Source organism: Trichoderma evansii (assembly GCF_050947405.1).
Source record: "Trichoderma evansii strain SZMC 28006 chromosome Unknown GGI43scaffold_40, whole genome shotgun sequence".
NCBI lineage: Eukaryota > Fungi > Ascomycota > Sordariomycetes > Hypocreales > Hypocreaceae > Trichoderma > Trichoderma evansii.
The window spans coordinates 1-14371 of NW_028145166.1; the positions used below are offsets into that span (position 1 = coordinate 1).

Consider the following 14371-nt stretch of genomic DNA (forward strand, 5'->3'; position numbering starts at 1 on the left):
TAAAAAAATAATTAAAATTAAAAAAATATAATTTAAATAAATTATAATTTATTAATTTAAATAAAAATTAAAATTTTTTATTTTAAAATTTATATAAATTTTAAAATTTATATATAAAAAATATATAAAAAATATATAAAAATAAATTAAAAAAATATAAGTTATAAAAAAATATAAAAGGCTTATATATAAAATTTAATTTACAAGTTAGCTTAAGTGGGAATATTAAATAAGAGAAATGCTAGTTTAATTTATCTGTGTAAATTATATAATTATATATATATATATAAAGTCTTGTCCCTGATTTCATTACTAGATAATTAAGTTCTTTAATAATATCTTTTACTATCATTCTTATCATTAATAAAGAGGGCACCTAAAGCAAAAACACTATTGAGCATGCAATAGAATAGACGATCACCTATGGAGGTATAAAGACTCGCCGGCGCGGAGGCGCGGGCCTCTGTGCTAAGACAGCGCGACTCAGTCTGAGGATACCAGATCATACGGTATCGTTCTTCGAACGATGGCCTATGGATAAGTGGATAGAGTGAGTGCGTCCAACACCAGTAGTTTTTGACAAGATCGTCAGCTTCGTCGCGTGACGGAACAGTCATGCCAAATACCGCACTATCTGTCTTGAGTGAATGGGAGCGCACTGATGAAGCACAAGATGGGCTTAGGACAGAAGCCAGCTCAGGTTGGCATTGAGAGCATGGTCTATTATTCATTACAGACCAATGTTTGCGGCACTGTTGGCCCATAGCACTCCTTGCCCTGTCTACCAGGCTCGCAGTGCTGGAGGGACCAAAATACTCAGAAGGTCTCCGGTTTCGCCTACGACTGATGCTATTCAAGGGAGCTATGACGCCCATTGCGTTAACACCAGTGTCGTCGCTATCCGAGTCGGCGTCAGGATCTGGATCTGCGCTCTGGTAGGCTGGAGAATCTGGCTTACTGCGCAATGAATGCGAAAACTCGTTGGACGAATCAGAAAAGCCATTATTTACGGCAGGCCTATATTCAACCTGCATGTTGGTGTAGTAGTTTGGCAGGTTCTGCGTAGTCTGATCAGCCGGTGGGCTCGTGAGCTACGCCATTGGCTGAGGCATTTCTGGGCTGGCATTGGCGGGCCTCTGCGTTGACAGCTCTGGTAATAAAAGGCTGTCAGCAGATTGTCCTGATAGCTGATTCTGTGCCAATTCGAGCTCCCGTATCCGAGCCCTGAGTTCCTGGACGTAACTGCGTCAGACTGTCAGAAATGGTACAGAAATGGATTACAGGGCTGAGATGCTACCTATTGGTCCACCCCTTGCTGACCCTTTCCTCGTTCCAGACGCAGGTTGTGATGCTTCGTCGGCGGCATGCGCCGCATACAGGCTTCACGCCGTCACATTTGCGCTTCCTATCGCTGCACTCGTCACAGGCCAACGGAGTGCGGCGCCGCTTACGGATGCCTTCGGGCTCGGGAGACCCGGCCGTAGACCTCGGCGACAATTGTGACACCATTGGCTCGCTCCTACGGTATCTGCTTGATGACACCGAAACCAAGTGAAATGTTGCTACGGAAGTTTCACAAGCAATTATTAAGATACAAGATTTCATTGTGCGTAGTTCCTGGTACCCTGCTTAAATGATGTACGGTGCAGGTTTAGTACATGGTGAAAGGACACTCCAGGTCTGACGGCGCCAGGCTGTGCGCCCCGCTTTCTCCGCACACTCTCTAGGACTACGCACATGCAGCTGAAAATACCCCATGGGGCAGCCACTGACGGATAACATGCTAGACTACATGCTTGGGAGTTTGCATGGCCCTAATTTAAGAGGAAGCCTTATACAATTCTTTTTTTTTTTTAAAGTAGGTACTGCATACATTTAACTCAAATCGAGTTTCTAAAATGCCCCGTCATGGCCCCTAAGAGAGGAACCATTTATTAATGAGCCTTTATTACTTTTTTTTTTAAACTAATGTTTCGCAACAAGCTGACTTAAGCGTGGCGAAATAGCCCGCTAATGTAAGAGTTTTCCGATATTGCTTGCTCAGGATCTTGGACAAGCACAAGAAAGATGTGGGGCGCATATAATCATGACCACATCCGGTGAACCGAAAACTAGTCGTCTGTTCATGGTCACGATGATCAATTTGAGGGTTTCTCAAATATGTTTCGTGAACAGACAGGAAGATTGGCACTAATGGCCAAAAATATTCTATGGTGCGAACCAAATCGTCCTGTATTATGTGTTATTGGAACTAGCTCGACGCTAGCGGAAGCACATCCGGCCTCACCTCCGGAAGCACATCCGGAGTGCTGTTGGCTCTTGGGAATCTACGCCGACCTACTATCACAATATCCAATTCAACATACCCAAAAGCTCAGTCAATACACCATTAAGGTTCAGAGCACCTATATTTGTTATTTAGCATAAGTCACTAGGTTCCAGGACTTTAGCACATAAGTATGTGTCATAGGCTTACATGAGAGCCAAAATAGGCAACAAATCTGAAAGTCTAGCATATCGGGCATTGTGTATCTGAGTAATACCATGGCGCTCTCTGTAGCAGGCAGACATGCCATTGTCACCGGCGGTGGTTCAGGTAAAACCACTTGCCATTATGTTGGACGGCCCAGACTAATTACCATTATCAGGCATCAATCTCGCATTTATAAAAAAGCTTCTGTCGCGCGGCTGCTCTGTTCTAGTTGGAGATATAAGCTTACGACTGGAGGCTCAGGAGCTTTTAAAGCAGTATCCGCACGATCCATTGACACCGCCATCTGCTGACAGGCCCGTCGCGCTCTTCAAGAAGACGGATGTCACATCATGGCCTCAGCTGTCGGCGTTGACTCGAGCGGCTGAGGCGGCCTTTCCACATATTGACATCGTCGTTCCTGGAGCTGGCATTTTTGAGCCTAGGTGGAGTTCTTTCTGGAACCCTCCGAAGTCACCGACAAATCCAGATAGCCCTTCACGAGATGGCGCAGACGGTGAGCCGGGTCATTACGCCGTGCTAGATGTCAACCTAACCCACCCAATCCGGCTCAGTCAGCTCGCTATCGCCCACTGGACCTCACGCCGTATTCAGGGCTCGCTTCTCGTCGTTGGCAGCATGGCTGGATACGTGCATGGTATTGGATCACCATTATACTTTGCCAGCAAACACGGCGTGCACGCCTTTGTGCGCAGCCTCGGCCGTCTGCGAGACACGGTAGGTATTCGCACGGCAGCTATTGCGCCGGGTGCCGTCAATGTAAGTTTATACCAGCCGAAGAGATGAGAGATATGGCTGATAGTACGTTTTTGTCTAGACACCGCTATGGAGCGATGATCCCGATAAAAGTAACATGATCAGCGCAGACGAAATTGCAGCCAGCGCGGAGGATATTGCCGACGCCATGTTGGAGCTGTTAGAGAATCCACAATACGGTGATGGGACGATATTTGAGGCAACGGCCAGAGGGACGCGAGTAGTCCCCGCGTTTAATGCCCCTCCGCCAGATATTGAAGATGGAGGTATATCAGAGTATGAGGCCGGAGCGGCGAGACAATGGGAGAAGAAAATCATAGAGGAGGGACTAAAGGTTTAGACAGATTACACAATATGGCTCAATATGAGGTTTGCTCTGTTTTTCACCACTTTACAAAATTCTATATTTAATACTTAGTTTAAATTGCATGTTTCAACGTTAATTCCACCTTTCTAATTCCCAAACCTTCTTGACTATGAACAGATAGTGATGTATAAGTGAGAAAGAGGTGTACCTTACATAACGGATAGTAACCATCATTATGGAATGCTGGCTTAACCTTTTCCTATTTAAGCTAGACAATTGCTGACAAAAGAGTACGAATCCAAAAATTCGGTGGTTCGAGTCGAGAAAAGCCACGGAAGCGACTCCGCAAGCTTCTATATAGAATGGCACCAATCATTTCACTAAGTGGTGGCTAGCGCGACTAACAGAAGACCAAACACTCCCCTTCTAGTCCAACCGAACACCCGTCAGATAACCTCTCATGAAAGCCAGTCCCCACTGGCAGACGACAAATTAAACACAAAATATCAATTTCTGCTCCCAGTTCCAGCGAATTATCTTTTATTTACAGATGAAAAAAGGCATCGGCAATAGCTTCAGTTACTTCAACTATTTTATTGTTTGTGAGAGCTTAGCGTTCATAACTATCTCCCCGGTTCTTAGTACGAGGCGGGTGTGATCCGCTGGCAGCGAAGCCGAGGATCTCGATTATCGTCTAGGCATCTCATCTGGGGCCGCAGACCAGGAAAGCTGGGGTTGCGGGGAGATCTATAATACAGTCATCTGGACATGTATAAAATACAACATGCTACCCCCTCTAGTGTGGCAAAGCAGCCAACAAGCTCCGGGCAATACACTCAAACACATCGTATCTATCATACTGCGACAGAAATGGAGCCGAAAGAGCTAAAACACACACAGCTCGCTGATGGACTCCTGTTTGGCGAGTCTCCTCGCTATTACAGCGGCCTCCTCTATATCAGTGATATGACTGGACGTATCATCTACACCATAAACCCTTCTTCGGGTGAAAAGAAAGTGTTCCGTGAGGTAGAGAACCAGCCCAACGGCATGTGCTTCGCTCCCGACGGTTCGCTCATTTGGTCGTCTATGTTTGATGCCAAGCTGTACCGTCGCGATGCCTCCGGTGAAGATACACTGTACGCTGACATGTCTGGCGTCATGACCGGCTACTGCGGCGACATGGCGATCGACAGCACTGGCCGTGTCCACCTGGATGACACGGGAGCACGGGTCTTACACGGCGAGCAGCCACGGCCGGGCAGGCTTCTCATCATCGAGACAGACGGCTCCGTCAAAGTCGCTGATGAGAACATCGCCTTTCCCAACGCTTTGTTCATCGGCACTGATGGAAAGGCGCTATATTGCGCCGAGACCTTTGGGTACGGCCTGCTCAAGTGGGATATTGGTGCCGGTGGCGAAATCTCCAACCGCCAAAAGGTGTGGTCTCCCGCTACAATCTCACCAACCGGTGAGGTCGGCAATACCGCCCACGGCCTCATCGGCATCGACGGTGGGTGCATGGATGGAGAGGGAGGCATGTGGCTGAGCTTGTTGGGCCTGGAAAAATTCATCCGTCTTGACCAGCAAGGGAACATCACGCACGAAATCCATGTAAAGGGTCATGCAACAGCATGTACTCTAGGCGGAGACGATGGTAGGACACTTTTCCTGCTCACCAATTGGTTCCCAGATGATGAGGAGACCATTTTCACGGCAATGGTAACCAAACGGACCAAATGCACTGTAAGCTATGCGAGAGTAGATGTTGCAAAGGGCACGGCGCGGCCGTAAGGACTTGATCGATATCCCGAGCATTTACAGCGTAAAGAATCATCATCAAAGTTACTTTACTAATAATGAAATTTCAACGAGATATAGCTGTAATTGAGGAGAAGATTGAATTTAGTATATGGATAATTCTATAAGAAAATATATCTGTATTTTTCATTGTCTTCTACTTGTGATGCAGGATGGTTGAGTCATAAATGAGAAACCAGCGTAAATATATTTCCTATACCAAATCGCATCAGATTTCTATTAGTTGTGTTCCTTCGACGGTAACATATGGTTAGAATTGGTAAATCTCATATAAAGATAATAACCTCGCTCAGTGCGAGCAGGATTGTTTTTTCCCTGCACACATGTTACACTACAATTGTAGATATTTGAGTATTTATATATATCTATCCATATTTATGAATAAACCAGGATACCTAATAAGATTGATTCAAGTATATCTCCACCTGTATTTGCAAATTTCCATATTTTGCCTCCTACTTGTTCTAAGATATGCACTCACCCCGGATCAACGAGCTTCCTTGAAATCTATATCGAGGCCCTCTATTTTGAACAGGATTAATTCGCCAAGCCTGTATCAAATGCCTGATATAAATTACGGCTTCGCTGCTCGGAAGACTAAGTCCTTAGTGATGCTGCCATACCGGGCCTTCCACAGGTCCACAAAGTAATTGGTGCGTCCTTTCCAGGGTCCAACATTGCCGCAGCGGGGAATGAACCCCTGTGCTTTTTTTACGTACGTCGCATCAAGATCCCAAATCGGCCGAGGATCCATGGGAAATCCTTTGGGCAAACGCGGAACGACGCTGGAATAATGCTTCTTCTGCATGTGTTGTAATAGGCGGCAGATGATCTGGGAGCTAATTTCGACTCCCAGAGTCCAAGAAGCATTGACGTAGCCCATCATAAAGGCCAAGTTCGGTACATCTTGTAGCATCGTTGCGTTCCAAGCATAACGATCAGCGAGGTTGATCTCTTCGCCGTCCATAGTTACGCTAATATGGCCACCGATGCAAAATTTTAGGCCCGTGGCAGTGACAATCATGTCAGCCTCCAGTGTTTTTCCATTCTCGAGGATTATAGAGTCTGAGGTCACCGTCTTAATGTGGGCTGTCTCTATGTGCCCCCTCCCCTCTCGGAGACTCTCAAAGAAGTCACCGTTGGGCGTGAAACAGACACGCTGGTCCCAAGGCTTGTAGAGTGGTCGGAAATGAGGATCCATAGGAACTCTTTTAGGGAGCTGTTTCGCGACGGCACCTTCCAAAGTAGCTCGAGAGCGTTTAGGGAAGAGCTTGCAGAAATTGTACAGGATAATAATCATCCACATGAACATCCAGCGATCCAGCTTGAATGCCCACGTCCGAGATAGAAGTTTGTGTATCCATGAACCACCCGTCGCGTTATCGATAGACATGATGTAAGTAGGGCTTCGCTGCAGCATCGTCACATGGTTTGCCTTTTTGGCTAGGTTGGGCAGCAGCGTAATGGCAGTGGCGCCACTGCCAATGATAACCACCCTCTTGTCAGCGTAGTCAAGATCTTTGGGCCAGAACTGTGGGTGTACGATAGTGCCACGAAAATTGCTAGATAGACCCGGGATCTCAGCCTGTAGGGGCTCATGGTAGTCATAATATCCTGTTCCCAGAATCAAAAACTTGGTATACAGCTCAACGCGGCGGCCATTGTTTTCGACCTCCAACGTCCAGAGCTCCGAGACTGATGACCAGTTGGCCGCGATGACGCGGTGCTGAAATCGAATATGGCGGTATATTCCATCTTTTTCCGCCGTGGTTCGCAAATAACGGGCGATAGCATCACCATCTGCGATGGCTCGATTCTCTTGCCATGGCTCCCAGCCGAATCCAAACGTATGCAAGTCCGTGTCCGACCGGATACCAGGATAGCGGAACAGGTCCCACGTGCCACCAATACTATCACTGCCCTCAAGAAGTAGATACTCGGAATCAGGAAGTGTTCTCTGTATGTGATGCGCTGCGCTGATGCCAGAAATGCCAGCACCCACGATGATGACATCGTGCACGTGGTTAGTAGAGCCTTCCTTCATGATGTCTGTTGTCGTAGTTATAGAAATTTGAAAAGATTACTGCAAATTGTTCATCAAAAGTACTGCCATGATAGCTCACATACATGTATGTATGTCACTTTGCGGGAGACATCCGGAGTCCTTCATCCGTATTCCTGAATCCCTGAGCTGAAGTGGGTCCGTATCCGGATCCGGGCTGCGTCCCGACTCTTGGGTCCAGTCCGGATATAGACCCGGGCACGACATCATAGCACACATTGGAGAGTGTTGTACAGTTTCCCAAATTGTGACTCGAACTGTACCTCCCAGGCGATGGGAGCCCACTGCCCCGTTTGTTGGATCCAGAGTGACTTCGCATGTTCTGGTTGGAAAGCCTTGATTCCTACACAACGCAAGTTTTTCATTCTACGCGCTTACATGTCTTCCCCGGATTTTACCTCCGCAATGCGGGGAAGATCTTGATGGGGAGAGATTCTTAGGCGGATGCTCTCAAGCTGAAGATTGTATGACTATAAATGAAACTCTTTCTCATTGATACCCTGCAAAACCAGAGTCGTCCAATAAGAAATTCAGCTTGTCACCAGTATCAATTTGTACTTTGACCTTTTCAGATCAAAATGGGTCCCAATAGAATCGATGTCCATCACCACTTTGTCCCAGATTTCTATCGTCGAGGTACTGTTTCGTTCCCTAGAACCTACGTGCTTTATCCACTAACCTCAAATACGTTGACAGCCTTGGAGGTTTCCGGCTGTGATCCATCTGGGTGGTTTATCCCCGAATGGACACCTGATCTGGACCAAAAAGTCAACGACAAATTCGGTATCACCACTACTATTCTTTCCCTCACGGCCCCAGGAGCCTGTATCCTGAAGGATCCCCAGGCATCTGCCAACCTAGCCCGGCAGGCTAATGAGTTTTGTGCCAAGTTGCGAGATGAGCGGCCAAATCAGTATGGCTTCTTTGCTGCACTGCCAAATCTCCTGGATGAGGAGCTCACGCTAAACGAGATCACCTATGCCTACGACGTCCTCAAGGCGGATGGTGTGGTCCTGTTTACACGCTATGGAAAGGGCAACCACTACCTTGGCCATCCGGACTTCAAGGGTATTTGGGCGGAGCTCAATCGCCGCTCTGCCGTGATTCTCGTTCACCCTACCCACCCAGTTGATACCGCCCAGGTCAGCGGCCTACCACAGCCGGTCATTAGATATCCTTTCGAGACGACTCAGACCGCGATTGACATGTTACACAACAAGACGGTCCGTAACAACCCGAAATACAAGATCATCTTATCGCATGCTGGCGGTACCCTGCCATATCTCATCGGCCGCCCGACCAGTGTTATAAACAAAACTAAAGAAGACGCCGAAGCATTCTGGGAGGATGCTCGCAACTTCTACTATGACACAGCCGTCGCTGGGACAGAAAACGTTCTGTGTATCCTTGAGAAGTTCGCCAAGCCTGGTCATATACTCTACGGCAGCGATACCCCGTACGCAAATAATGGCATTATTGACTTCCACACATCTCGGCAGGATGCGTACCGATTCCAAGATCCAGCCCTGGCCCCCCAGGTGAATCGTGAAAATGCTCTAGCATTGTTCCCAAGGTTGAAGAGTCAAAGTATTGAATTAAATGGCACGTAAAGTGTGTCGTTATACAAAATATTTTCTACGTCAGAGTGGGGGTTTTTAATTACCATCCCCGGCCGATGGTGTAAAAAAGGTTACATCCTAGGTTGAATCTAATCGGTCGTAGCTACCAGACAATGGAATTATATACTACCAATTGAGGATATCTGCTCATAGTATTCATTGTTCGGAGTGCCGATGATCAGCACGTATTATAAGATAACTTATTAAACGTAATCGGTGTGTAAATAACAGTGCTGTGATACCATAAAGTAGAGCTTGAGTTTGTGACATTTCGGAGTGCCACTCTCGAAAATGCCGTCGCTAGCCATGGCTAAGTCCCAAAAGTAGTTATAAGAGCGAGCGGACCAATTAGAATTGGACCACTCTTGCTTATACTAGCTAGACGCTAGCGCCACAAATTCTACTGCATGCCTTAGTCATAAACAAAGGTAAGGTTGAGGAAAGCGACGGAGTACACCACATGTCTCGATTAACCTTCACCTGCGATAAACTTGGAGAAATCAAGCAACAATATTGCCTAAGTAGGTGCATCCGTCTTCTCCATCTAGATTGCATCATTGTGAGTGATGTGGACACTGTGCGCATACTAATTCGACCAAATCACCAACCATCCTGTTGCGGAATTGTCGCTAGCCCTGAAAAGGGGGTTAACGTAGATTCTTATCTACCATTCAAAGATTGACAGGTCTCAAAATAGACTGCAAATAAAATGGTGCAGTCAGAGGATCTACCGGGAGAGACCACAACAAAAAGAGCTGTCAGAAGCAAAGTAAGAACGGGCTGTATTACGTGGTAAGTACATGTTTGGGTCATTCCGTGTTGTGTGTTGGTTGCTAATTCACTTGACAGTCGGTAGGTTTCGATCAAGAGAGGAGCTTTCGTCGTGCTAATGGGATGGCAGAATCCGACGCGTCAAGTGCGATGAAGGAAAAAAAAGTTGCAACAAGTGTCTGTCCACTGGTAGAGTTTGCGATGGATATGATTTAACAATTCGAGTCATCAGCGGATCGGGTATAGCTCGACAAAAAAGCGTAGCAAGAGCTTCCAACGATTTGGGTATACCACCAACACTACAGAATAGCCTATTGGGAACTGAAACAGAAAAGAACTTCTTTTACACCTGCAGACGTGCAACAGAAGCCGGTGTAGCTTTGCACATATGTTGCGTTACATCGTTCTGGACCCAACTCGCACCCCAGCTTAGCCATGAGTATGAGGCAGTACGCCACGCTGTTGTAGCAGTTGGCGCCGCTTACCACTTATACAAGGTGGCCGATATAGCCTCAATACCACGAGGCACGAAAGATGGGATTGAAACATTTGTACTTCAGCAATACAATAAGTCTATCTCAGCCTTGCGACAAGATATTTCAAAGCAGCGCTACACTCATGATATCTCTATCGTTCTAATATGTTGCCTCGCATATATTTATCTGGAAACTCTCCGCTTAAACCATGTAGCGGCCATAAGTCATCTCAAAAACGGAATACAAATCATTAAATCATCCGTCGACCTGGAGAACTTACGCAACTACGCCTCGGCTATGCGTCGCCATAAGGGAAAGAACGCTATTCTATCCAGCCAGGACTTATGGGACATCGTCTTGCAATTTCGGAACTGTGAGCTGTGCATGCACTGCTTTTCATCGGAGGTTCCAATGACATTAGGAAGCAAGCTGTATGGGAAACCTTCGGCCAATACCACCGCCACTCAAACCAAGACCATCAGAAACGTTGCGGAAGGCCACGAGGCAAGGATTCAGTTAGCCAGTGAGGTCATGTCTCGCGACTGGCAGTGGCAAAGTTTCAGACATCAACCCGCATTCTGGGGAACAAGTCATGTTCACCAGGAACTAGCTTCGCTTCGACAACGAGGTCGTTTTATGGACTTAAGCCTGCAAGCATATATGTCAAGTCCATCATCACCAAGGAAAGGAACTTGGGAGTATTATAGTCTTTGCATGGACATGCTTCATATTGCATGCATCTTGGCAGTAATTGAACTCATGCCTATACCCCCCGAAGAACATGGTATTGTGGCGCATTCATCGAACTTTCAGAAGGAAATTATATGTAAGATGATTGCATATGGTGAGGAGATGCACGCTGTGCATACTTCTTTAGGCTGGCCACCGCCGAATATCAGCCTTGAAACCTCAATAGTTGGTCCAATGTATTGGGTGTATGTGTATAGCATCCACCCTCGGGACAAGAAAAGGGCAATGAAAATTTTACAAGAAACAAAGCAACGAGAAGGGCCGTGGGATGCCAAACAGACTTTGATGATGCTGAAATCAGATACGGAAAAACAGTGCAGCTGCCAGACGTTACGCAAGTGGGGAGGTGAAGCAAATTGCTATGGGCATGTCAAATAGAGTTTCAAGATGTAAACTAAATTGAATTGTAGCCGAGCATTTTCTGGTAAAAATGCATGTCTGCAAATTAAGACCATCACTGAGAGATTTGGACCCCAAGCCTCTCTTGAATAGCGACCACATCAACCCAACTAAAATTCGCATCCAACAAAGCTGATTCTATTTGAAGTATAACATAGAAACTAATTGAACACCAATACAATTCAACTATGTATGTAGTAATATATGTTCAAAGTTAAGATATCTGCTAGAATTAACTGGCAATCCACATCCTCATTCACCAGATACAATTCCAATGCTTGACTTCTTCAACTATACACTTTTCAGTTCCTCAATGGGCACTTCTTCAGCCAACTTTATCCCATTCACTGTTGGCAAATATGCGTCTACTAAGACGAAAAATCCCCGAGCAACCTCAGTGGTGCTGTTGTTTTTCCACGAATGGATTGTCCCTCGCTGAACAAGGATATCTCCTCGTTTCAACACAGTACTCTCTCCACTATCCAGAATTAATTGCAGCTCCCCTTCGATAATAACTCCAAAATCAATAGTTTTTGTTCTGTGCATTGGTCCTTCTGACTCTCCAGGTAAAAAATCAACAACTCGGAGTAAAGTCCCGCCAGGAATGCTGAGACCCACATTATGTGGGAGTCGATCTTGGTACTCTTTCAGGTCTTGATTGTTCTGTAGGACGCCTGGGGCTTGGTTCAAGGTGTAACATAAGTAAAAGTTCATGCCAGGAATGTCAATCCGCGGAGGGCTCTCGGAAAGATCTTCGCTAATAACAGCTTTCCCATCTGCATTATGAGTAGTAATAACACGCCGTGGAGGGGATAAGCAGATCGGAGCCGGTGAAGAACCTGAATCAGTTATAAAGCTCATGACGGAATGATAAATAGCTCTCTTTGAGTATAGATGTTTTATAAAGTTTGGCGTCTCTACCAAAGAGTAGGTGATGCACCAGCGGTATTTATACACATTTTTCTTTTACAAATTATTAAGTCGGCGGTGTTCCCGGCTCCATCTAAAAACGCCTTGTGCCAGGGATATATTGAAAAGACACAACTTTGATAAACAGTATTATTGTTCTACCAACACAAGTATAAGTTACTGCGTAAGATTACTTGGTATCAGCTGACGGATTTTCTTTTTATTGGCTCGCTCGCTCTCCAATACTCATTTGGGATTAATACAACACTGTTAGCGCAAAGATTAGCTTGAGTAAAAACCATGGCGCTTAGTCAGAAGTTCCGTAATGTTTTTTTTTCTTGATTATTAAATATTTTCTTTGTTAGTACAGAGTATCTTTCTTTGTATTATATATTGGGATGCTTTATCCGGTATTCATGCTAAGAGATTTAGTATCCAAAAAAGGGGGCCGTGTAAAACGAAAGGTACTGTAACTTAAAGCACTCCACTCCATAACTTTACTACAGTACATATAATATTTAAGTACTAAATTACAGCGCATACTCACTAAGTTATAGCACTTATCCGCTACATTACAGCGCTTATCTTTTAAGTTGCGGCACCTACTTACATTACAGCATATATTAATTAAATTATTGAGTAAGTTAAGTTTAGTGGGTAAGTTAGCGTTAATGGTTAAGATTCATAGCACACCTAGTATACCTGTAATAAAGAGTAAGTTAGAGTTAGTTAAAGAGTATATACTTTGCGAGACTTGTAGTTTTACTTGTAGTAGCTATAAGCAACAAAACTTCCTCTCTTTTTGGATACTAAATCTCTGAGGATGGATACTAAATAAAGAATGCCTATGTATTATACCTATAGCGATAGTATACGGAGTACAAGCTGCTAATGCTAAACCCCGCTAGTAATGGGTTAGGGTTAATATTCTATAATAGATTAAAGCTTCTATATCAAAATAGTTCGATTGACCAGGGAAACTATAACTATTCGTTGCAATATCTCTTTAACAACTGTGTTTCTTGTCGTACAGCGGAAACCAATATTGAAATAACTATTACACCTGCAACGGAGGATTTTCCTTGAGTTACGTATGTGGATGTCTATTGATGGGTGCCGACGGGGAGTGTTATCGGACTCTTGAACGCCGACTAGGCTAGGTCTCGGTGGACCGGGGCCCTTCTTTTGCAAGCTTGAATGTCTGTGACGCGTCTGATTCCTCCGTGGGTTGCCACGTGTACAACGGCATGTCCAGTCGCCCAAGCAGCATCAGCTATCCGATCCAAACCGGTCTACTTGAAGAGATAAAATATACTTCCTATAATATTGTAATGAGATATATAACCATCACTATAGACGGCATGTCTTTTACATTGTACTCAACAGCATACTTCCACAAAGCTTTCACTCTGCAATCACATTGTATTGCATACATTGAATATGTCTTTTAAACCTTTGCGATTATTTCTGGCCATGGGCCTCTTCTGCTTGGCAATAGCCCATGTTTCTGTCCCTCACGACACTGCGGTGCACCAGATATATCACTACCCAACACAACACAATGTTGAAAATCTGGCTGTGCGCAGCAATGGACAAATTCTCGTAACTATCGCGTCTCCATATGCCCAATTATGGCAAATCGATCCTTCGAATACAACTGCACCAATTCTCGTCAAGCAATTTGAGGGAGTGGGTGGTTGTCTCAGAATAAGCGAAAATGGCCACGTTGTCTTTTACGTTGCAACGGGGAATTTTACCACTTATCCTACCTATACTGGGGTGAAGGGCTCTTTCTGTCAATAGGAAAGATGAATAATAGGGTTGAATTAATTATATTAAAAGGTCTTGGTTATCTAGATAAGAAGTCAGGAGGCAGGACCTCTTATATATATAAAATTTATAAGATCCGCGTAGCCAGATTAAACTAATACTTCCTTATTTAACACTCTTACTTAAGCTAACTACAAGTTAATAATATAAATAAGTTTTTTACACCTCTTTTTAAATTAC

The 14371-nt window shown here is 45.1% G+C and overlaps 8 protein-coding genes across 8 annotated transcripts; 4 read left to right on the forward strand and 4 right to left on the reverse strand.

The window, feature by feature from the left end:
• Positions 1-249: 249 nt before the first annotated feature.
• GGI43DRAFT_302594 (fungal specific transcription factor domain-containing protein) lies at positions 250-1163 on the reverse strand. Its single transcript, XM_083201563.1, has one exon. The coding sequence runs from the start codon at positions 1032-1034 to the stop codon at positions 330-332; it is 705 nt and encodes a 234-aa protein (XP_083055237.1). The 5' UTR covers positions 1035-1163; the 3' UTR covers positions 250-329.
• Positions 1115-1681, reverse strand: GGI43DRAFT_302599 (Zn(II)2Cys6 transcription factor domain-containing protein). Its single transcript, XM_083201564.1, has one exon. The coding sequence runs from the start codon at positions 1603-1605 to the stop codon at positions 1294-1296; it is 312 nt and encodes a 103-aa protein (XP_083055238.1). The 5' UTR covers positions 1606-1681; the 3' UTR covers positions 1115-1293.
• An 863-nt stretch (positions 1682-2544) lies between these two features.
• GGI43DRAFT_432310 (NAD-dependent 15-hydroxyprostaglandin dehydrogenase) lies at positions 2545-3695 on the forward strand (the record flags this gene model as incomplete). The annotated part of the gene is made up of 3 exons (XM_083209546.1): positions 2545-2596; positions 2649-3250; positions 3309-3695. The coding sequence occupies 3 exons, from the start codon at positions 2545-2547 to the stop codon at positions 3585-3587; spliced, it is 933 nt and encodes a 310-aa protein (XP_083055239.1). The 3' UTR covers positions 3588-3695.
• A 236-nt stretch (positions 3696-3931) lies between these two features.
• GGI43DRAFT_418826 (SMP-30/gluconolactonase/LRE family protein) lies at positions 3932-5514 on the forward strand. Its single transcript, XM_083207586.1, has one exon. The coding sequence runs from the start codon at positions 4323-4325 to the stop codon at positions 5346-5348; it is 1026 nt and encodes a 341-aa protein (XP_083055240.1). The 5' UTR covers positions 3932-4322; the 3' UTR covers positions 5349-5514.
• Positions 5515-5949: 435 nt separating this feature from the next.
• On the reverse strand, positions 5950-7419 carry GGI43DRAFT_432312 (flavin-containing monooxygenase; the record flags this gene model as incomplete). The annotated part of the gene is made up of 1 exon (XM_083209547.1): positions 5950-7419. One exon carries the CDS (start codon positions 7417-7419, stop codon positions 5950-5952), a length of 1470 nt encoding a protein of 489 aa, XP_083055241.1.
• Positions 7420-8015: 596 nt separating this feature from the next.
• Positions 8016-9047, forward strand: GGI43DRAFT_432314 (amidohydrolase family protein; the record flags this gene model as incomplete). Its single annotated transcript, XM_083209548.1, has 2 exons — positions 8016-8073; positions 8134-9047. The coding sequence occupies 2 exons, from the start codon at positions 8016-8018 to the stop codon at positions 9045-9047; spliced, it is 972 nt and encodes a 323-aa protein (XP_083055242.1).
• A 482-nt stretch (positions 9048-9529) lies between these two features.
• Positions 9530-11568, forward strand: GGI43DRAFT_418827 (Zn(II)2Cys6 transcription factor domain-containing protein). The gene is given in 3 exon segments (XM_083207587.1): positions 9530-9847; positions 9865-9867; positions 9957-11568. The coding sequence occupies 3 exon segments, from the start codon at positions 9766-9768 to the stop codon at positions 11429-11431; spliced, it is 1560 nt and encodes a 519-aa protein (XP_083055243.1). The 5' UTR covers positions 9530-9765; the 3' UTR covers positions 11432-11568.
• A 98-nt stretch (positions 11569-11666) lies between these two features.
• On the reverse strand, positions 11667-12515 carry GGI43DRAFT_418828 (cupin domain-containing protein). The gene has a single exon (XM_083207588.1). It carries the CDS (start codon positions 12311-12313, stop codon positions 11744-11746), a length of 570 nt encoding a protein of 189 aa, XP_083055244.1. The 5' UTR covers positions 12314-12515; the 3' UTR covers positions 11667-11743.
• Between the last annotated feature and the right edge of the window lie 1856 nt (positions 12516-14371).

Bases quoted from the DNA above. Each gene is read 5' to 3' on its own strand.
- GGI43DRAFT_418826 (XM_083207586.1), top strand. From the start codon at position 4,323: ATGTATAAAATACAACATGCTACCCCCTCTAGTGTGGCAAAGCAGCCA.
- GGI43DRAFT_302599 (XM_083201564.1), bottom strand. From the start codon at position 1,605: ATGAAATCTTGTATCTTAATAATTGCTTGTGAAACTTCCGTAGCAACA.
- GGI43DRAFT_302594 (XM_083201563.1), bottom strand. From the start codon at position 1,034: ATGCAGGTTGAATATAGGCCTGCCGTAAATAATGGCTTTTCTGATTCG.
- GGI43DRAFT_418827 (XM_083207587.1), top strand. From the start codon at position 9,766: ATGGTGCAGTCAGAGGATCTACCGGGAGAGACCACAACAAAAAGAGCT.
- GGI43DRAFT_418828 (XM_083207588.1), bottom strand. From the start codon at position 12,313: ATGAGCTTTATAACTGATTCAGGTTCTTCACCGGCTCCGATCTGCTTA.